This window comes from Lithobates pipiens, unplaced genomic scaffold, assembly GCF_037356315.1.
Source record: "Lithobates pipiens isolate NorthernLeopardFrog02 unplaced genomic scaffold, aLitPip1_a1.2 Scaffold_19, whole genome shotgun sequence".
NCBI classification, from domain to species: Eukaryota; Metazoa; Chordata; class Amphibia; order Anura; family Ranidae; genus Lithobates; species Lithobates pipiens.
Window position 1 is genome coordinate 406,474,061 of NW_027507764.1, and position 24,077 is coordinate 406,498,137.

The 24,077-nt window shown below is 41.7% G+C and overlaps 1 protein-coding gene across 4 annotated transcripts in view; it reads left to right on the forward strand.

The window, feature by feature from the left end:
- The window catches only part of PPP4R1 (protein phosphatase 4 regulatory subunit 1), a 159,366-nt gene that overhangs the window by 56,148 nt on the left and 79,141 nt on the right, over positions 1–24,077 (forward strand). For all 4 annotated transcript variants that reach the window (XM_077492449.1, XM_077492450.1, XM_077492451.1 and 1 more), the window contains 4 exons: positions 7,938–8,044; positions 16,380–16,522; positions 17,731–17,877; positions 21,668–21,775. In XM_077492449.1, the coding sequence (XP_077348575.1) occupies positions 7,938–8,044; positions 16,380–16,522; positions 17,731–17,877; positions 21,668–21,775 (505 nt within the window). The remainder of the gene's footprint in view (positions 1–7,937; positions 8,045–16,379; positions 16,523–17,730; positions 17,878–21,667; positions 21,776–24,077) is intronic.

Below are 24,077 nucleotides of genomic sequence, written 5' to 3' on the forward strand. Positions count from 1 at the left end.
TAAGTATAACATATTTGTTATTTTTATAGGGAAAAAAAACAGACTTTATAATTCCCTTTTAATGTATAGAAGGCATTAAGATTAAAAAAACTTCTGCAAAGAGTCAATATTTGCAGTGTTGACACTTCTTTTTCAGAGCCTCTGAAATTTGCCCTGGAATGCTGTCAATCAACTTCTGGCCCACATCCTGATTGATGGCAGCCCACTTTTGCATAATCAATTCTTGGAGCTTGTCAATTTGTGGGATTTTTATATATTTGTTTTAATACCACTGTGTGCCTGATTTTATAGTGCCGATCAGTGCTCACATGACCGGCCTCCTCTCTCGTGCTGACTGCTCCAGCAGGCAGGGCTTGGAAACCAATGACAAGAAGCGATGAGGTGTTTAGCGGCTTGTAATTTGAGCAATAATCGGCGCTATGAAATCAGGTACACAGCGGTATTTTCTAGAAAAAATAAATGCACTGGGCACATTGTTTAATATAGCAGAGGGGATTGTTGCAAGCATGTTTTATTATGAGAGCTGCAGGATGGGAAATACATGGAGTGGACTGAGCTGACAGAGTAGGGCTGCGGATGACAGTGTCATGTAAACTGACTACAATGTCGGGGCTTAGCAGCCATTATATACCATGGTCAGTTTACAGGGGGGGGGGTGGGTAGAAACTGGTAGGATCAGCCAGGTATTTCAGGTGTTACAGAGGGCCAAATTTCACAACACAAGCACTGTGCTATATAACATGCTTAAAGGGAATAGGATCCTTTGTTAACCAAAAAAAATTATTTTTTAACCACTTCCTGCCCGATCTATAGCAGAATGATGGCCAGGAAGTTGTTCAGTTATCCTGACTGGGCGTCATATGCTGTCCAGCAGGATAAGCCACAATCGGTGGTGTGTCAATATGACACGCCGCATCTCCAATCTAGGTAAAGAGCCTCTGATGGAAGCTCTTTAGCAGGTGATCAGCTGCGTCCAATCAGTGTAAACAGGAAAAGCTGTGTTTCGGCTTTTCCTCTACTTGCGCTGACAGATGTGATTAGAGAAGAGCCGATTGGCTGCACTCTTGACACTGGGGGATCTGCACTGAATATCAATGCAGCCCCCCCAAGGGATGGCCACCCGGGCTGGCAATTGCCCATTAAGAATGGCACTCTGTGGCCATCGGTGATGCCTGCTAGCACCTCTGATCAGTGCCACCTATAGGTGCCTATCAATGCTGCATATAAGTACTGCCTCATCAGTGCCCATCAGTGAAGTAAAAAACGTACTAACTACAAAGTTATTTACAGAAACAAAGAAAAACTTCAACATTTTCTTTTTTTTATTTATTTATTTTTATTTGTAGCCTGAAAAAAACAAAACTGAGGTGATCAAATACCACGAAAAAAATAATAAAAATTGTCATTCAAAATGTGAGGGCGCTGAAAGCTGAAAATTGGTCTGGGCGGGAAGATGTAAAGATTCCCTGTACTGCAGTGGTTAAGGTCTGGGGATTTTCCTGGCCATGGACCCAAGATTTCAATCTTTTATTCTTCACTCCACTTACAGTGCCTTAAAGTATTCATACTCCTTGAAATTTTCCAAGTTTTTTCATGTTACAACCAAAAACTTAAATGTATTTTATGTGACAGACCAACACAAATTGTGAAGTGAAAGGGAAATGATAAATGGTTTTCAGAATTTTTTACAAATATCTGAAAAGTTTGCCATGCATTTGTATTCGGCCTCCTTTACGCTGATACCCTCTAACTAAAATCTAGTGGAACCAATTGCCTTCAGAAGTCACCTAATTATTAAATGGAGTCCACATGTGTGTAGTTTAATCTCAGTATAAATACAGCTGTTCTATGAAACCCTCAGAGGTTTGTTAGAGAACCTTAGTGAACAAACGTCATCATGAAGGCCTAGGAACACACCAGACAGGTCAGGGATAAAGTTGCGAAGAAGTTTAAAGCAGGGTTAGGTTATAAAAAAAATGTTTTTTATATATATATTTGAAGTCAACGATTTTCCCTGTCCTAACCACTTCAGCCCCGGAATGATTTGACACCTTCCTGGCCAGTCCATTTTTTGCAATACAGCACTGCGTCGCTTTAACTGACAATTGCATGGTCGTGCAATGTTGTACCCAAACAAAATGTATTTCCTTTTTTTCCACAAATAGTTTTCTTTTGGTGGTATTTGATCACCCCTGTGGTTTTTATTTTTGTGCTATAAACAAAAAAAAAATTTAATTTTGGAAAAAACATAATATTTTGTACTTTTTGCTATAATAAATATCTAAAAAAAACAAAAACCAAATATCTTCATTAGTTTAGGCCGATATGTATTTTTCTATATATTTTTTGTTTAAAAAAAATCGCAATAAGCCTATAATGAAAGGTTTGCGCAAAAGTTATATCATCTACAAAATCGATTTATGGCTTTTTTTTTTTTTTTTTACTAGAAATGGTGGTGATCTTTTGGGACCAGTGACATTTATACAGGGATCAGAGCAAAAAATAGCCATGTATAAATGTCACTGGCAGGGAAGGGGTTAACACTAGGGGACGATGAAGGGGTTAACTGTGTTTCCTATTTGTGTTACTAACTGGGGGGGGTGGGGAAATGTGGCTGACTAGAGGAGGGGAGAGACCATTGTTCCTACTTAGTAGGAGCACACCATCTGTCTCCTCTCCCCTGACAGAACCGGGATTTGTGTGTTTACTCTGTCACGATCGATCCCGGAAGCCCAGCGGTCATCGCAGCGGCTCCGGGGGACACGCTGCCGCTGCACCGCTATCGCCAATCAAGGGAACTCTAGAGTACGGTCACACAGTGTGCAATTGGAAGAGGAAGATAAACTTATTGCGCAACATTCTTTAAAAGCGCACAGTTTATTAAAAGTTCTACTTACAGCAAAATTTATAAAATGGGCTCAAATGGAAACATTTGTTTAGCGCCCTCCACGGGTGCTCAGATTTCACCATTTCCGTGCCTAGCCTGACGTGCGTTTCATCCAAAGCTTTGAACATCTCATGAAGCACTGTTAAGTCAATCATCCAAAAAACGAAAGCATATGGCACTACTGTAAACCTAACAAGACATGGCTATCCACCTAAACTGACAGGCCGGAGAAGGAGAGCATTAATCAAAAAAGCAGCCAAGAAAGAAGCCCATGGTAACTCTGAAGGAGCTGCAGAGATCCACAACTCGGGTTGGAGAATCTGTCCACAGGACAAGTCATGCACTCCTAATCTGGAAGAGTGGCAAGAAGAGAGCCTGAAGAAGTCCAGTTTGCGGGAAGCCATGTGGGGGACACAGCAAGGGGTATGAATACTTTTTCAAGGCACCTTTGCCTTATGGTAAGGTGCTCCATCATGCTGGAAAGGGATTGTTCGTCACCAAACTGTTCTTGGGTGGTTGGAAGAAGTTGCTCTCTAAGTATGGTTTTTGTACCATTCTTTATTCATGGCTGTGTTTTTTAGGCAAAATTTGTGAGCGAGCCCAGTCCTTTGGTTGAGAAGCAACCCCACACGTGAATGGTGTCAGGATGCTTTACTGCTGGCCTGGCACAGGACTGGTGGTAGCACTCACCTTTTCTTCTCCAGGCAAGGTTTTTCCCAGGTGCCCCAAACAATCGGAAGGGGGATTCATCAGAGAAAATGACTCTACCCCAGTCCTCAGCAGTCCAATCCCTGTACCTTTTTCAGAATATCAGTCTGTCCCTGATGTATTTCCTTAGGAGAAAAGTGGCTTCTTTTCTGCCCTTCTTGACACCAGACCATCCTCAAACTCTCTGCCTCAATGTGTGTGCAGATGCACTCGCCTGCCTATTACCATTCCTGAGCAAGCTCTGCACTGGTGGTCTCCCGATCCTGCAGCTGAATCAACTGTAGAAGACAGTCCTGGCGCTTACTGGACTGACTTATTGCCCTGAAGCTTTCTTCACAACAATTGAACCCCTCTCCTTGAAGTTGTTTATGATCCAATAAATTGTTGATATAGGTGTATTCTTAGTAACAGCAATATCCTTGCCTGTGAATCCCTTTTTGTGCAAAGCAATGATGTCTGCACGTGTTTCCTTGAAGGTAACCAAGTTTAAAGCGGAGGTCCACCCTAAAGTGGACCTTCCGCTCATCGGAACCCCCCCCCCCCCCCTCCGGTGCCACAATCGGCACCTTTCAGGGGGGAGGGGGGTGCAGTTACCTGGATAATCCAGGTAACTGCACCCACTTCCGGGATAGCTCTCTGCGGAAAGGGGCGTAACTTACGCCCCTTTCTGCAAGTGCCCGCCCCTTCCCGCAAGTGCCCCGCTGCTTGCTGGGAAACACACAGATCCCAGAGGCAGCGGGGACCATCCTCATTGCGCAGCGCGGCTCGCATGCGCAGTAGGGAACCGGGAAATTAAGCCGAAAGGATGGCGTTGGCGTTGGCTTAGGACAACCAAAATGAACAGGCCGCGGGACTCATTCATGACATTGTTAGAACTAGTGTTAATACCCTCTGCAGAGAGGATAAACTGATTCCAAAGCCTCCAAGTTTTAGAATATTTTTCTTGTTGATGTTGCGCCGTGAGTACTATATCCTTAATTCTATTAATGTCTTCCACCTTATGAAGCCAGTCAGCAGTAGATGGCGGTAGTTGTTTCTTCCAATGGAGTGGGATACAGGACTTTGCAGCATTCAAAAGGTGTCATACGATGGGTTTCTTTTTATAGTGTTTGGCTGAAATGGTAGAGATGGGCAAAAGGGAAAAAGGCTAGATCACCAGGAATCTTGTATTCTGTGAACTTTTGGGTAATATCCCTGACTATTGTCCAAAAGTGGGTTAATTTAGAACACAACTAAAATACATGAAGCAGTGTTCCTCTGTCCCCATGGCATCTCCAGCAGCAGTCAGTAGTGGCAGGGTAATTTTTATGTAAGAGATGAGGGGTGAGATACCACCTTGTTAAGAGTTTATAATTGGTCTCCTGAGTTTTTGTACAAAACTTTTACTTTGCAGTTCCTCCCATCTATTTAAGAATGGTAAGAGTGTCTATGTGGTCGGACAGTTCAATGGGGAGTACGTTTTGGATAGAATTTGTGTGAGGGCGCCTTCTTCGAGCAATATTCTTCAAAGGTTGTCAGCAGACAGCCAAATCTCTGTGGGTTAGATAAGGTATTGAGGAAGTGTCGTAGTTGAAGTGCTATCCAAAAGGACAGTTGAAAGGGGCCCACATCGTTCCCTAATACTTCTATGAAAGGCCACAGTCCCCCCCCCCCCCCCCCAATAAAAAAAAATGGGATGCCTGCACTCTGCCTAATTTTTGGTGGTCCGAAGCGTGTGGGGGTCAAGACCAGGAGGGAACCACGGGTTTCCCATAATAGGGAACATCCGGAATCTGGAGGAAAGAGTTCTGACTACTAACCCATGTGGAGTGTGATTTCAATAACTGTGGCAAGTGGTCATAGCACCATAGAGCACCTGTCAGAATGTTAGTTTGGGCCTGCTCTATCTGGGCCCATAATGTGGAGCAGCGGTGATGACACCAATCAATAATTGTACCAAGGTGAATTGCTTGGAATAAATAGAGAAATTCATCAGAGAGAATAAATCATCTGCATATGCAGAGATTTTGTATTGGATGTCTCCAATGGATAAACCCTGAATGTCCGGGTTCAAACTGATTTTGCGGAGAAATGGTTCAAGTGACAGAGCAAATAACTGGGGACAGTAGACACCCCTGTCTGGTTCCATTCGTAATGGGAAAGAGTCAGATAGGACTCAGTTGGCTTTAACCTGTAGGGTTGGAGTAAAGTTATGTAATCTAGATAATGATAGTTTTTTCCCAGGCGGACATGATGAAGGACTGAAAACATATTGCCATTACATACAGTCAAATGCCTTTTCTGTGTTGGTGCTAAGAAAGACACAGGGCGTCCGAGTTGAACTGGCAACATGGAGCAGGTTGAGAACTTTAGTTGTGTTGGCCCTCGCCTCTCTGGTGGGGACAAAGTCCACTTGGTCCAAGTGGACCAATTCCTGTAAATGTCACGCTAAACAGGTCACAAGGATCTTGGTGAACAATTTAAGATCCGTGTTCAGGAGGGAGATTGGCCTATAACTGCTGCACGAGGTCGGGTCCTTTCCTTAGCTATGATGGATATATGCGCCATCAAAGTATCTCTAAGGAGGACCGTGTTTGTTCCAAGGTCGTTGAACAAGTCTACAATGCGAGAACCAATCATCGGAAGTTTACCAGTAAACTGAGCTTATCCTCTTGCTTACTGGGCACTTAAACCTCCCTCCTGCCCAGACCAATTTTCAGCTTTCAGCGCTGTCACACTTTGACAATTGTGCGGTCATGCTACACTGTAATCAAATGAAATTTTTATCTTTTTTTTTTCACACAAATGGAGCTTTCTTTTGGTGGTATTTAATCACCATTTGGGTTTTTATTTTTTGCTAAACAAAAACATTTTTGAATTTTTTTTTCATAGTTTGTTATAAAATTTTGCAAACGGGCAATTTTTCTCGTTCATTGATATTCCCTGATGAGGCTGTACTGATGGGCACAGATGAGGCGACACTGATGGGCGGCACTGGTAGTTGGTATTGATAGGCAGCATTGGTAATGACGCACTGATTTTAATTTATAGGCGGCACTGTGGGCACTGGTAGGTACCTCTACGATCAGGACCGATGTCTCACTCGCAGCCGCCATAGAGTGAGGAGGAAAAAAAAGCTGATTACCAGCTCTGTTTACATCACATGATCAGCTGTCATTGGCTGACAACTGATCACGTAGTAAGGGGTCAGGTTCATCCCCTTACTATGGTCTGTGATCAGCCGAGTCTCATACTCGCTGATCACAGAGCGTGCCGCGCACGCCCTGCGGGGGCTCGCAGGCTGCTCAAGCACCCTGGACGTCCTCCCGACAAGTTAAGTCCACGCTGTAGCTATCTTTACGCTATAGCACGGACGGCAAGTGGTTATATAGTGAAATACAGTATTTAGCAATCCGTCTGACTGTTTTGATTTTGCATTGTAAAAGCAGCAGTGTTCTGTGAGATTAGCAAACATGTGAGATCAGCAGGCTTGCCACTGCTTTTACAATTCAATATCAAAATAGTGTCCTGGATTTCTAAATACTGTATTTCTCGATATAAGCTCAGTTAACTGGTAAGAATAACTGTGAAATGCAAGACTCCGGTGGGTGTACAAATATGTCCACTTTCTGCCTTCTCACTGTATCCTTACTGCGGCCGAGTGCTGGGTGAACCAAAATGGTCATGCTGGAACGCGTCTTCCATTACAAAATCTGACGGGTCACCTAATCTGAGGAAACGAGCACGTAATACAAAAGATAGTTACTATGTTTTGCTTATATTTTTAGGTTTTTGAATTAACTCTGTTCCACTTGTGTATCCTTCTTTTTTTTTTTTTTTTTTTATGACCTGAACTAAGTGAAGTTTAATTTGGGAAATGGTTTTAAAAAAGAATCCTAGACTAATGTAGAAGTGGTTGGCCTTTACAGAATGACCTTGACTAAACATTTTTGGCAACATTTGTCATGCACTGTCTCTGATTTTAAATAGGTATGCGTGTTCAGAGCCTTTTCTCAAAATTGAAATTGTAGATTCATAAGGGGAAATGTTCTTCTTTCCATTAGAATGCTGGTTCATTTCCGGGCAAACGCAGCACTCTTGGAATGCAAAATTGCTTATTTAGTCGGAACGGAATTATGCTACTTCAGCCAGCTGACCCACTGTGATGTTTGCCAAGAATTCATGTTCCCTTTCCTTTTGTGTGATCCTCGTTTTAGGATACTGTTCAGATGTTAAAATTAAGAACTTTTTTGTTAAAGATCTGTGTTCGCATGTATTCCAGTAAATTGCACCACACCCTGTTTCTTTGCAAGAATCACCCAACTTATTTCCTATGTTTTTTTTGTTTTGTTTTTTCATTTAGACAAATGGTGGCCCGAAGTCTGTTAGACACCTTAAAAGAAGTTAGTGATGATGAGAAGGACTGTATTTCCGTGTTAGAGAGAGTTTCAAAACTGTCAGATGATCCTGGTATGTATTTTTCCATAGAGAACTGCTTTTTTTTTTTTTTAGCTATAAACGGGTATGCGATTCCTCCTTATTTCATGTATCGTCATGTGCCTTCAGAAGTGTGCCCACCTGCATAATGACCCCTCTGACTGACTTGCCAGACTTTCAGTTAGAGATCTGGCACTGAAAGAATAGTTCTTGCCAAGTACAAATTATTCAAATTGAGGGTTCAGACTTGGCCCATCATTTCAGACAGCTGTAGAAACAAAGAATAGCGGCAGTTAAATTAATTTAGCACAAATATTAGTTTGTATCTAAATTGAATGTTGCCGGTCAGCTTTTGTAATAGACCTGGTGGTCACTGAGAGGGCAAACACTGGTGCCTGTAAGCTAGAGGATTTACATTTGCAGGGATAAGTTTTAGTGGTAATTAAAACATTTTGTTCATATATTTCTGTAAAATGTAATCAAACTTTTCTTTACTGTACCTAGCTGTATTTGGTAAAACCTCTGAGTCCTCTGCTTATCTTGAGCTTGTTTGAACAGTAAGAAGTAGCAGTCTGATAAACTCATCTCAATTCTTTCCTCTGTCCAGGATGTTCCTTGTCATCACACGAGATCTGCAGAACTCCTGATTGGTACCTGGTGCTGGCCATTACAGATTAATCTAAGCTGTACAAACCATTTTAAGCAGCACATGCCTGAATTCACTGCCATTTTGTTTTTAAATGTGCCTGGAGTTCAGCTTTAAGGCCCAGTTCACACCATAGTAATGCGTTGTGGATGCTTTTCTGCACACACATTTTTGACACGTTCTCTATGCATTCCAGTGCATTTTTAATGCAGTCAAGTGATTTTTTTTTTTTTTTTAAACATATAACCTACTATCCATGTGTTTTTAATGCAGAAAAAAACGCACTGGACTGCATGTGGTGTAAACTGGCCCTCAAGTAGGAAAATGCTACACAAGAACTCATAAAATGTTGCTTCTCCATTGCTCTTTGTACTACCTGAATCCTTCCTGAATAATTTCTCTAGTAAATTACTATCGGGATACGGCAGCGTTGTCCACTCTACAGGGCAAGCGGAAGCTTTGCGGTCCTGTGATTGCCTAGAAAAACAGAATACTTTTTTTTATTTTTTTTAAGATATGGATTTTTGCAAAGCGAGTAACATTTAACAGGTGGGTTATTGTATAGCCTTTTTTTATGCTTTAATGTTTTGCTCTGAGGATCTCTGGTTATGCTCACACAAAACTAAGAGTCCACTAAATGATTTAAAGAAGGGAGAGCCTCTTCCTCTCAATTTAGAGTTTATAGATTTAAAAAGAAGATTCTTAAAGGTTGTTAAATTTCTACACTTACTATTCACTTAATATCGGGTTATGCGTGACCATGACCATTTTCTATTTTCCTTTTGTATATGTACATTCTGACTTGGATGATCCTGTTTGTCTGTGATGTTAATACCATTATAGTGGAACTAAAAAATATAAATATATATATTAATATAAATTTATTTTTTCCTTAATCATGCAGTACAGGACACCCCCCCCCCCCCCTGCACCTCCCTTATAACTCTACCCCACTCCTTGAGAGCGCATTTTTACTAGTTCCTGAAAGTGATTTCCTTTACAGAGAAACTCAGCCTTTGTTTAACTAGTTTGTTTGTCTTTTTTTATTTCATTTTTGGATTCCTTATTAAGTACTCACTGTCTTTTTATGCTAGCATAGAACCAGTGTATCCAGATTGGCACAACCTTGGTAATACATTGAAACTATACCAAGACCTCGAAGCTGTGTGAACAGCCTTTAATGTTTCGGAAACTGGATCCTGTGTGGAATGCCCATCTTGGCACTTTGTGCGTTGTACAGAGCTAGCTGTGGTGTGCTATGCTTGTCCAGGGTTGTGGTCGGTCAGTTTGAAATCAAGTCTCTGAAGACCCTATCAGGGGTATGCCCACTGTGGCAGGTAAAGCCTGGACACTATATTCAGTCCAGCGTCAGCGACACTGCCCTTTTCGCCTATCCCTTGCTCCTAGCATGTTCACAGAGGTCTTGGTGTTCTCCTTGCCCTGCTTAGACCTCCAAGTCACAGTCTATCTAGATGACCTCCCTTGCATCAGAAAATGTCCACAAGACCATTCAGATTTACACAATATCCTGACGCTAAGGGTCCCGATATATGAACTACAAATGTTTATTGCCTGTGGTAGCAAAATTATAAGTAATCCTTCATGTAGTACAAAAGAAATCATTAAATGCTCACCAGAAAAATAAACCCTCATAAACCAATGAGCCATATCGGGTATGTGCAAGAATAAGGATAATCACCAGGGTTCTCTGCCCTTTCTCTGTGTCCCACCATCCAGGGTCCTTCACTCATCAGGTTTTCTCATAAAACTGTATAGAAACAAATAGGAAAAAAAGTGGCAAATGCAGTACTTACTATGTGCCACATCCAAAATTCATAGTAAAAAGAAAAGGGTTCCCTTAAGTGGACTTTTTAGGCAACTAAAGGTTTGTATAAAACAGTATCAGAATAATATAGTAATAGAAAATTATTTATTAAGGTTTAAACCTGATAACAAATAGAAACGAAACATTGCTTTACTGAACGCAGCCAGTTAATGTCAACATACAGAACATATATATGATATAACCTCCTTACATCAACGCTTTTCGAGATGTTTATTCCTTCAGGGGTGCTAAGAAAGGAGGAATTCATCTACAGCATAAAATACATAATCAGTGTCTTTTAGTGGAACATTTATCCAAATACAGCATATAATTCCAAGTTAGATTTAGGCCCCTTCCACACTGGGGCGGTGGGGGTGTCGGCGGTGAAACGCCGCTATTTATAGCGGCCGAAAAAGGGTTAAAACCTCCCGCAAACGGCGCTTTGCCGGCGGTATAGCCACGCTGCCCCATTTATTTCAATGGGTAGGAGCGGTGAATACACTGCTCCAAAGATGCTGCTAGCAGGACTTTTTTACCGTCCTGCTAGCGCACCGCTCCAGTGTGAAAGCCCTCGGGCTTTCACATTGGAGAGACCGCAGCGGCTGTTTCAGGGTGCTTTTCAGTCGCTATTTTTAGCGCTGTACCGCCTGCAAAGCGCCCCAGTGTGAAAGGGGTCTTAGAGAAATTTACTTAGTAGTAATAGGTGAAATAGTTTTCAATGTTTCATTCATTAACATTAAATCGCAAGCAAAACAGCACATGACAGGTATGCCAGTGAGGCTGCTATCTCAAGGTAGAGAGTGCATCAAAGAGGTCTAATGAAAGGACTGGGTGCTGGTATAATCAAAGGGGGTTAAACATGGTTCCCACACCTCAAGGCCAAAGGCCTCTCACATGAATGTACTGGAGCAATGTTGTATAGACATGTATGTGCAATAAAGTAAAGTAAAAGTACCTGTAGGTATGAAAGGTATGATAAACAGACCAATAGCCAGACTCGTTTGTGGGCCACCTATAGCAACTACAAAACAAATATGGTTACATATGAGTATATTTATGGGAGTGTCAAAGGTTGATGTAAATGTGAGTATAGCACATGAACATATTTTATAGTAGGGCCAAAGGTGTACAAGTAGTTAATAAAAATGTAATGAAGTGAATGTTGGTATTATATATTGGCATGGAATACTTGAGTAGTAAAATAGAGATATAGCAGACACAGATATATATTAATCTCAGAAAAGGAAAGAGCAATAAAGGAAGGAAAAGCAGGCATGTTATGAAAAAATGGGAAAGACCTGTATCTCAAGATAATAATGATCGTGAGAAAAAGCAATCCATTACTTGTTAATTTCTCCATTCCTCCGGAGGAGAAAACTCGAGGAAAGGATTAAAACATACATATGGCCTCGAGGCCTGGAGGCATAGTTGCGTTTGATAAATCCATCTTCATTCCATCTGGAAGAGGGTCTTATTCCAGTCCCCTCCCCTTGGATTTGGATGTATCCGATCCAAAATCAAAATTTTGACATTGGGAAAATTACCGCCATGTACCAAGGATACATGGCGTCCAAGGGGAAGGTCTGGATCGCATACTACGGATATGCCTATAGGGCCTCCTCCAGAATTCCAACGTAGTTTTCCCGACATAAAAGCAGGTACAGCTACTCTGCAGCAAGTAGATAACTCCAAAGGTCCTGCAATTTCTTTTTTTTTTGTATAGAAACTAATTGAACGATCATAGTGCAGTAATATAAGAAATATAAACTCAAATCTGAATTGATTGTGCTCATATAAATGTGCAATTAATAGATAAATTATTGCCAGTAATGAACTCGCCAACATCTTCCATGGTCCCTAAGAGGAGTGCTTCCTTCCATATCACTGGAAAGGTGTCACAACCAACTCAAGGCTGAGGAGGAGTTCAGGCTGATTTATATCTTCCCTCCAGCGTGAATCCTATCTTGTGTGCTCCAGAAACAAAAAAAAAAAAGAGGAAGAGAGGAAAACTGTGAGGTACACAGACCTACTTGAACTTCTAGCAGAAGATACCTGACCTCCTTCCCCAACAGTCCAGATCTGTTATCTCAAGGCCTTCATTAATTCCTATTTCTATGTATCTGACTATAAAGGCACGGCTGTTGAAACCCAGATTTTAAAGGATGGAGGAATTTCAGAGTCTGTGATTTCCTACCCTGCTATAAGCGAGAAAATCCTTTTCCAGGAAGATATGTTATCGCACCTGTAAATCCTTCTTCTTTTTTTTTCTCCTCTCTACATTCCCTGGACATAGATAACTTGGAGTCTACCTGAAGGCTACTGCTACAATCAGATGGACAGGTTCCCTCTTCTGTCTTCTGCATCTCACAGGGGACGGTCTGCTTCAAAGTTCACCATTTTACAATGGATACAAAATCAGATTGCAAGAGTTTACATTCTCAAAGAGAAATCTCCTACGTTTCTTCATGCCCATTCTACCAAATCCGAGGTCATTTCAAGACCAGGCCTTGGTAGCCCTAAGAGGATTCATGTAATGGGGTAGGGGAGGCTCCCAGTGGGCATATGCTGTAATGCTTTGCTAGTGTCCAATCACCTGAAGGTGCATGCCTATAATCCATACTAAATGAATATTCTGCCCTGTGTCCTGTAAGTTTAGGATATGGGATTTATTTATTTATTTTTTCATTTTGGATAGACTAAGGATTATAACAAGTGAGTTTTTTTTTCTTCCATCTGTGTTCTATTGCAGAGATTTCCCTTTACTTCGTTTACCATATCCCCAAAAAAAAAAAAGTGAGAGGAAAGCCTTCAAACGAGAGCGAGTCCATAGTTATCCGCAAGTTTACCACAACTAGTGTCCCCCTCCTATTCCAGTTATGGCGACAACCCCAAATGTGTTATTTTTCATTTACTTTCACTGTGACAACAGTTAGCAGGACAAAGAGAGAGGGAGAGGGTATACCTCTCTAATAGAGCTGCACGATTCCCTGTCTTGTAAACAGCATTTCCGATTCTAACAAATGCAGAGTTCTCTCACAGCTAAGGGAAAAAAAAAATCCAGGCAGCCTGCCAAGTTTTATTGCAACATATCAGATAACTATAAACAAAGTAACATTTTAGTTCTTAGATCAAAGGAATGAACTTCTGTGTGTAGATGAGGGAAGTTTAACCACTTAACCACTTTCAGACCGGACCATTTTGCTGGTAAATGACCAGAGGTCTTTTTACAATTTGGCACTGCGCTGCTTTAACTGGTAATTGCGCGGTCATGCAATGTTGTACCCAAACAAAATTTGCGTCCTTTTCTTCCCACAAATAGAGCTTTCTTTTGATGGTATTTGATTGCCTCTGCGATTTTTATTTTTTGCGATATAAATGTAAAAAGACCGCAAATTTTGAAAAAAAATGATATTTTCTACTTTTTGTTATTAGAAAAATCCAATAAACTCAATTTTAGTCATACATTTAGGCCAAAATGTATTCGGCCACATGTCTTTGGTAAAAAAAAAGTCAATAATTGTATATTTATTGGTTTGCGCAAAAGTTGTCACATCTACAAACTAAGGTACGTTTTCTGGAATTTACGCAGCTTTTAGTTTACGACTGCCTATCTCATTTCTTGAGGTGCTAAAATGGCAGGGCAGTACAAAACCCCCCCAAATGACCCCATTTTGGAAAGTAGACCCCCTAAGGAAATTGATAAGTGGCATGTTGAGCCCATTGAATATTTTATTTTTTTGCCTCAAGCGATTGAATAATGACAAAAAAAAAATTTTTTTTTTTTTTTTTTTTACACAAAGTTGTCACTAAATGATATATTGCTCACACATGCTATGGGCATATGTGAAATGACACCCCAAAATAAATTCTGCTGCTTCTCCTGAGTACGGGGATACCACATATGTGGGACTTTTTGGGAGCCTAGCCGCGTACGGGGCCCCGAAAACCAAGCACCGCCTTCAGGCTTTCTAAGGGCGTTACAGTTTTGAAGGCCATAAAATGCCAAGATGGCACAAACCCCCCCCCCCCCCCCAAATGACCCCATTTTGGAAAGTAGACACCCCTAAATTTAGGGGTACACTAGTGAGACTAGGTAATAAATGGCGGGTGCCCTGAAACTATAAAAAAATAACTAACCAACCAGCATCACCTGTAACAGTTATATGGTGATCACTGGTGAAAGGGTTAACTAGGGGGCAATCAGGGGGCTTTATGCGGCAGTATATGGGGGTCCCTGGCGCTATAAAAAGCTGCGGCGAACCTAAATACCTACCTGCCTAACTAGCGTCACCTGTGACACTAATACAGTGATCAGAAAAACGATCGCTTATTAGGCTGGGTTCACACTGGAGCGATGCGGGAACACCACGAATCCGCGGCGGGTTCCCGCATCGCATGCCTCCCGGCGGCAGTTCACACTGCCCTATGCGAACTGCTGGGAGTGTCAGTGAAATGTTAATGACACCCCCAGATCAGTTCGCATATCGCAGTGCGATCTGCAAACTCGGATCGCATGGTGTGAACACCCATGCGATCCGATTCTGCTGCGGGCCAAAAAAAGGGTCCCGTGCGAATTTGCGGCGGGTGCGATGCGAATTCAGCCATACTATCTGTATGGCTGAACTCGAATCGCACAGAGATCGGATGTGATTTGCACTGCAGTGCGGTGCGAATCACATTCGTTCTCATAAACCGCTGCAATGTGAACCCAGCCTTAGTGACACTGGCGACAGGGGGTGATCACGGGGTTAAACCTTTATTGGGGGGGTTAGGGGGGTACATTAGAACTAAAGGGGGCTAACCCTAACTGCCCTAACAGTTATTACAGTCACAAATGACACCAATGCAAAAAAAAAAAAAAATGACATTGGTGTCACTGTGACTGGGGGGCAGGGGTAATTGGGGGGGTGATCGGGGGGGTGTGAGTGTGCCTGGCATGTTCTACTGTGTAGTGTCGTGTTGGTGCAACTCACCGATCCTCTCTCCTCGGTGTCGGAATGAAAAATACCGACACGGAGGAGAGATTACATCACTTCCTCTCCTGTGTTTACATTACAGGAGAGGAAGTGATGTGACGAAGGATTTCTATTCGTCGGGAGCGATCGTGAGGGGGTGGCCATGAATGAATGGCCGTCCCCTCATCCGGGATCGCTCCCGAACGAATACCGACCGCCGCAGGCACCGGGCGGGGAATAAAAAAAAACAGTAAAGTTAGCCCAATTGTTTTGTATAATGTGAAAGATGATGTTATGCCGTGAGAGTTGTGATCTTTATTCTAAGCAAAAAAATTGTGATTCTCATTTTAGCCAGAATTGTGCAGCTCTACTCTTTAACAAGAACACAGACAGCAATAAACATCTGACAGGTGTTGTAATCCCTCTCCGCTTTCCAAAAAATAATAATTTTGCCTTTTTCAGTTGTACTTTAAGGCCTCCCTTACACTAGTGGTGCCCTCTGGAGAGCAATGCATGGTGGATCATGCTTCAGAATGGCATTTGAAATTTTGATGATGGGGCATTGTTGCCGCCTCAGTGCTTGTTTCAACCCTTAAAAACCCACATCGCCACTGCACAGCATAGTGCGTTGCACACCTCTATTAAGGTGAATGGGTGGTATTTAGCCATGTGCAACAAGTGGTATGTTTTTCTACTCTGCAATGCCAAACAATGCAGCTGCGTAATGTGTACACCCCTGTTTGCTGCCTTTGTAGCTGTTTGGGTTGGCAAAAACGCAGCTTAACCGATTTTTACCTGTGATTGAGGCCTTACTTGATTACAGTCTGATAAATGTTACAATCCTAGATGAAATATTTACTCCCTACAAAATACTGTTTAATAAATTCCACCGTCAAAATTTAAAGAGACATTAAAGATCCTTAGTTTTTCTTTTTCTTTCAGAGCCCACCGTGCGTGCGGAACTCATGGAACAAGTGCCTCACCTTGCAATGTTCTGTCAAGAGAACAGGCCTTCAATTCCCCTTGCTTTCTCCAAATACCTTCTACCCATTGTAGTGCGATATCTCGCTGACCAAAATAACCAGGTTGGATAAGTATATTTTACTTTTTGTATGTCATTTAGTTTTAGGTGGTTTTTAGTAACCTGTATTACAGTAATTGTGATTACATGTTGCTATGCACCCAGCTTCACATTCATAGCAAACCTACATTTCACCTTTTTTTTACAGCAGTCTTGGTGCCAGCTTGCCTCACTTTAGTAATATCCATATTTACCATCATCGCATATGCTGTTTTTGTGTGTTTTAAAAAAAAAAATAACTTTGTTTATCCAGCTTTCTACTTTTTCTGAGGCTTCCTATAAACATTGCTTTATTAGGCTGGGTTCACACTGTAGCGGGACTGGGAATGCCTGTAAATCTTATATGTACCTTGCAGGCAAAACACGCTGCTCTTTAGCAGATGCGCTGGGGTGCCGTTAATTTTTAATGGTACCCCTTGCGCATCAGAAAATGCAGCATGTTTTTCAGGTGCGCAAAGCTGTGTGGTGCCGTGCAGCTGCATTTTTGAAGAAGGGTTGAGGACTTTTTCTCTGTTTGCATGAATAGCGGCCTTTTCAAATGAATGAACTGTTGTGCCTGTGCATACTTGTTTGCATGGACCCACTACAGCAGTGTTTCACAACCTTTTTCCAGTCAAGGTAACCTTTAACATTATGGACAATCTCGAGGCACCCTCGAGAATTTGGGACAGTCTTGAGACGCCCCACAGTGTAAAAACTGTTCTAATAGTTTTACATAATGCAGCAACATCAATACACGTAGGACACCCAACGTTGGAGATGATTTATTCCTCCAAAGCAAACACACTTTTGCAAACTAGTACTGACTAGTTTGCCAATGTTTCTGTACTCCAGTTTTTCTCCTTCACTTGGCTAATGAGGCGCCAAAGCTGATGGAGAGAGGCAAGGGAGGGAGGGTCAAACAAGGATGATATACAGGCAACTGACATCCTCCTTATCAACTGATGTCATTAGGAGGTTGGCAGCTCGAATGTTCTAATGGTGTACAATGAAACTGTGGCTTTGTGTAACTTAAGGGGCAGGTTTCATCCACCCACTGGCTTGTATACAATTTTGGGGAAATATTTATAGGCATTTTGCCAAGGCACCCCGATTGAAAAAGCCTGTTCTACAGTGTGAACCTAACCTTAGTATTTGTGCTTATGAGGTAGAATAATGTAATCTCATTCCATTATATTGTTCTCTCTGTTTGATTATATGCCTTTGTTTCAGGTCAGAAAGACCAGCCAAGCGGCATTGCTAGTGCTGCTTGAGCAGGAGCTCATAGAACGATCGGATGTAGAGAGTAAAGTATGTCCAGTGCTCATTGACCTAACTGCCCCAGACAGCAATGATGATGTCAAGACCGAAGCTGTGGCGGTGAGTTTCAACATTTCTGAATCTTGTGCATTGCTAGGTAATGCCAATCAAAATTATGAGTGAATAGATTTTCATACATAAATATAGCTGTTCTGTAATGTAAATGCAAATTGGACCCCTAGGTTAATATTTTTTTTCTTTTAATCTAGATTTTGCTTCTCTAATCATTTTTGTGTGGCACCCAGATTAAGTTGAACCTCTGTGAATAAACAAATGGAAAGCTGTACCAACTTGCTTATTTTTTTTTAACAAGTACACTTTTTTTTTTTTTTTTTTAAACCTACAGGATGTCAGACCTGTAAAATAGGCATTTGTTGCAGTGAGCATAAACTTGAATGTATAGCCAAATCTATTTGTTTTGGAAAGAGTAGAAAGAGTTTGATTTTGTTTGTTTTTTTCTTTATTTCGCGCTTTTATTTTTGGTCTGTGTACCATTGGGGAAATGACCCTTCTCTTATCCCTTACCTCTTTTTCTGGGGTCAACCCTAAGAATTTTTATTTCCCCTCACTTTTCCATTGTGGACAGAACAGTAAAAACTTGACTGAGGATCTAAGTCATCCCTCCTTTTGCCTGGAGATGCACTTTAAAGCAGGGGTGTCAAACTGGCGGCCCTCCAGCTGTTGCGGAACTACAAGTCCCATGAGGCATTGCAAACCTGGCAGTTACAACTATGACTTCCAAAGGAAGAGGCATGATGGTACTTGTAGTTTCGCAACATCTGGAGGGCTGCCAGTTTGACACCCCTGCTTTTAAAGGATAAGTTCACCTTTCATAAAAAAAATCAATGGACATCTTTTTGCAGGTAAATAAATGTGCATTTATTATTGTACTATATTTTTTATTTTATTTTTTACAACTGAAGCCTGTAAAGCATTGCATTGTAGATCACTGGTGCTTTGCCAGGATCCTTTAGGCTCTCCAGTACACTGTCTGCCCATACCTCCAATACAGCCAGGCAGTTACTGAATTGCAGGAAGAGTCAATAAACTACAAGGAAGCTCGCTGGTGCCCTTGCAGTTGATTTAGAACTACAGGCCATCAGCCATGGTGGCCAACGGTACTTGTAGTTCATTCACAGTACTCAATGAATGATGCAGCCGTGTGGGATGAGCCCCGCTCTGCTGCACTGTTTTTAAGTTTTGATAGCAAGTGTGGGGAGAGGATCCCCCGCCCGCTGTCACAGGGAGGGGAAGATTGAAGGAAGAGCGGTTGAAACCTGTAACCTATTCCAAATGTGAACTTAGCCTTTAATGCATGCCATAGGGAATACTGTACTTCTCAAACCTTAGGTATCTGGATTATACACCCAGTAATAGGGGACCACTGAAGAGTCGACTACATTTTTTTACATGGGAAAATCCGCTAGAAGGGGCTTGACACCTTCTGTGGGTTGACATCCATATTTGACTCTTAATTGGCATGGTGGGAAAAAAATGTTGTATACAGTAGCAAAAACCAAACCAAAGTTTTAACCCTGTTCTACTGTATCCAAAACTGTTTCCAAAATTCTTAAAAATCTGTGAATTTGTGTGCGTAAGGACCAGATGGAAACGGCAGGCGCAGTCATTGATGCTGACAAATGTGTAATGCAGCAAATTATTCAATTTGTACATTGAACAGGAAAAAATGATGTAGGTAATCACCATGTAAAATTAGAGTGGTTCTAAAGGTAAAAAAAAAAAAAAAAATCTCTGCATTAAGGTAAAAAATCTCTCTGCAGATCTCCCTTATAATTGCCTGAACTTGACCCAGTACTGTGTACAAAAGGCAGCGGCGCTCGCGCTCTCTCCAGAGAGGCAGGAACCATTGGCTCCTGCTGTCAATCACAGTGCAGGGGCAGGGCCGAGCCGCAGCGTGGACAGTGAGCCTGCACAAGTGCCCCATATCAAACAGCTTGCTATGGGACAGGGGGAGGAGCCAGGAATGCCAGTATGGGTACCCAGAAGAGAGGATCAGGGCTGCTCTGTGTAAAACCATTGCATTGAGCAAGTAAACATAACATGTTATTAAAAACAAAAAATCTAGAACTGGCTCACAAATCCCAGGTCGCCATTGCGCTTTTGCGTCTGGGCTATTTTTAGCCCATTCACTGCTGACAATACAGCTCACGTGCTCCAATCTTAGGGGGGTATCTGAGGTGATCCCCATCCTAAAGGGCCTGGGCCTTCCATCTCGTGGTGGGCTAAGCTGTGTAGCTGATTGGATGGGATTGGGGGTTGCGGAGGTGGATGGCTCTGTCTCAGTCATGCAGTGCGGGCGGTCAGCACTCGACTGCACCTGGCTATGCGTCTGCTTGCCCATCTGCGAGCCTGGGACCGGCATAGCGAGTGCTGCCAGGTAAAGGAGCAGACACATATCCGCTCTCCTCCCCTTCTTTTTGCTGACCCAGAGGTGACCTGTATTCCAGGTCTATGTTGACAGTTTATTCAGCCATCAAGGCGAGGAAAGAATGTAATGCAGTGTGATCTGCATTGCATTACATTCAGTGGAGTACTGGGGAGACATCCAGGGTGTCTTATTAAAAAGGACCTGTCACCAAAAAAAAAAACACCACATAGGGCACTTTTGTCTCCTATGTGATAAAAAAAAAAAGTACAACATTTTTTTTTCATTGTTTAAAATGCAAAGTAGACCCAACCACATAAACCTCCCTCCCCCCAAAAAATTGAAGCCTCCTCACACATACACACATACAAATGTAAACACACCACATGCGTTAGGGCGCCTACACCTGAAAATGTCGGCTGCTATCGGGCACCCCAGAATGAGAGCAATAATTCTAACACCAGACCTCTCTCGTAACTTTTTTTTTAGCTGCCTCCTAGATTTAAAGCAAATTTGTCAAGCCGTGCTTTAGAATCACATTAAGCGTATGCGTATGTTTTCTGTTCTTCAATTATAACATTTTCTATCTAATTTAAAAAAAAAAAAAATATTTTTGCCGTGTTGACTGAGCTAGTAAACATGTAATACCTGTTTTCTGGTTTAACCATTAGTTTTAGTTTAACCTTGCACGGTTTTTAAGCCATTGCTAAAGAAAACCTTGGGAGTTGTTTTATTTTTATACTAATTGGCAGTCAGATACTGGAACTGTAATGTTTAAATTGTATATAACAGGTGCAGGCAACCTTGACTCTCCAGCTGCTTTCGAACGACAAGTCCCATGATGCATTGCAAGACTCTGACAGTTGCAGGCATGACTCCAACACAGCTAGAGTCAAAGTTGCCCATTCCTGCTATATTAAAAAAAAAATCGTTCTCATTTGGTTTTTACTGCGTGTTTTCGTGCTCTTTCTTTCGGTCTTTCGTGCTTTCTTTTCTCTCTCTCGCCTGTATAGACGTCAATATGGATATACCTAAAACAAATCATAAAACGTGCATACAATGGCACTGCACCCAACCCAAAGTACACTGGTGTGAACCTGGCCAAACTGTGTACTGTTAGGCTCACGCTTTCTCTCTGCACGCAATCCTCCTGATTACGCATCCAGGCAGCATGCCTCCCCCCCCCCCACCACCACCATCCCATTAGCATTATTCCTCTCCCATCTTTTCTACATTAATTCCAAATGTGCCCATCCTGCAGGTATAGTGGACTGTAATGGGAGCACAGAAGTAGCTTTGTAAGCTTTACTACTTTTAGTCAGCCATAACTAAATGGTATTGAGCTTGGGAAATATGGGCTGTGCAAAACTTGTAATTGGATAAACCTTGCATCTTCTGCTGCTTGTACGTAAATGTCAAAAGCATTCATTTATTTTAGTAAAGATGCATATCTTCTTTCTTTAGATAATGTGCAAAATGGCATTAATGGTTGGTAAGGATATAACGGAAAGGTTAATCCTTCCAAGGTTTTGTGAGATGTGTTGTGACTGCAGGATGTTCCATGTCCGCAAGGTAAGCATATTTATCATTACCGTGTTTCCCCGAAAGTAAGACAGTGTCTTACTTTCTTTTTATCCCCAAAAGCCCCACTATGTCTTACTTTCGGGGTATGTCTTATATTGGAAAAAAATTGTCGAATTTTTTGTTTTAACCATAAAATTAACATTTATTAACAACCTGAACAGTATTGTATTCACCACAAAACAGTTTTATAAAAGGAAGTGCCAAGAATGTCTTGTTACAACATTGCATAACATGTAAAACAATGAAAAATGGTAAGAACGAACAGTGGAATACTGGAGGATAAAACAGATTTATGTGTGATACAGTACCACCTGCTGTATTTAATCCAGTGTGACACCTGCTGATACCCACTGGGTTACATACAGCAGATGATACCCCAGTATGCCAGTGTGTATGTTTTACTGATGTATGATTAATACTGTGTGCATTACCGTATTTTAAGCAGGAGGCGGCAGTGACAAGTGCAGGGGACGGCGCGGTGACGTATGGAGAGGGGGACGGCTCAGGCGTGGGCAGGAGGCGGCGCTCATTAAGATCAGAGGGAAATGGCAGACGCGGCGACGTATGGAGAGGGGGACGGTGCGGACGTGGGCAGGAGGCGGCGCGCAGCTAGATGAGAGGGAGGCGGCAATACCCCCGTGTTTCCCCGAAAGTAAGACATATGTCTTACTTTCGGGGTACGGCTTATATTAGCCGACCCCTCTGAAACTCCCGATACGTCTTACAATCGGGGGTGTCTTACTATCGGGGAAACAGGGTATATAAAAACTTTCTTGTCTCTATTATGTGTTTTATTATTCCTGTTAATTAATGGTGTTGATACTGTGAACTCGGAACACTTGAGGATGTTGAGGGTAATCAATATTTCCCTTATTTTATAACAGGATACCCTTATTTTACAGGGATATCATACACATTTCCAGTTTACCAGTTTTTTTTTTCTTTTTCTCCCCCAGAGTTGATTGAACAAATATTTTTAGATGGATGTACAATTTCATTGAAATAATAGCAGGAACTCATTGATGCCTTTTTTGTTTACCATCCTGAGAACTCTAGGGCACTAAATATGCAGATTTTCATTTTCAAAGTTGGGAACTCTCCTAGATGCCATCACCTCCCTTTTTTTCCTGCAGCACTTGTCTTGGCTCATTACCTTAAAGTGCAACTATACTTGCCTTGGCTCCAGTGATGCTGTGTCCTAGAGCTCCCCACTGGCATCTTCTATCAGCCAACTTTGGGGTACTAAGCACCTACCGCTTTCATTGGCCAGGCCTATATGCCTTGGGGGAGTGCAGTCATATTCAACATTGCCGATTGTGTTTACTGAGGTGCACATGCACAACTCCCTGTACATTGGTGGACAGGCAGGTGTGTCATTTTAATGTAGAAGAGACAAGGCATGTCTCTTCTGCATTAAAAATCCTGTCCGTTTGCACAGTTTCTGTTCATTAAGTTCTGCTTTAAGAAAGGTAGGTATGTGTGTCACTGCCCTGACTTTGAAGCTGGACAGCAACAGCTGTTGGGTACCATGGGTTATAGCGTTATATTGGTTAACAGTTTAATTTAAGATAAGTTTATAGCACCAATAAACTGAAGAGAGACCATTTCCAATCTGTGCTTGGAGCAGTGCTTTCCATGTTGCTCAGTTCCTGGCATATGGAAAACTGACATTCACAATGCTAGTTCTTGAAGTGTTCCCCGTCAATAATAAAAGATCTACCAATAGTTGTGGTATTTTTTTGTTTAAGGATTCAACAGCTCAGCCAAAAGTAGACATGTTCTTAAATATCACACTTCTTCATAAAAGTAGGATAAAGCCATACCAAATATATTAGTAAATTAAAAACCTAAATAGATTACATGGTGTGAATTAAAGTGTATATAAAACTGAAAACAAAAACATTTATAAATTGCAGATTTCAAGTTCTTAGTTGAAATTTGATTGTTTTTTTGTTTTTTTCTTAGGCTTTCTTTTGTCTGGGGTTGGGGTTAGTAATTTTACAAGCTTGTTTTTTACTTCAAGTTCATTTCACAGGAAGTGACAAGATTACTGCATTTCAGGGCAAGATCAACAGATATTTTCTGTACTTGCTGAAATTGTTTTGCGCCTGAAAAAGAAAACGTGACGTCTTGTGACCCTTTTCTCCTCAGGCTATTTTAGGCAATATAATTATACACTACTCAACAAAAAGATAAGCATACTGAATCGTTTTTCAAGGTTTTGGCCTTATTTATATATACAAATCATAACAAATAAGTTCAGATGTAGTGTGGCGTACTTTGGAAAAGC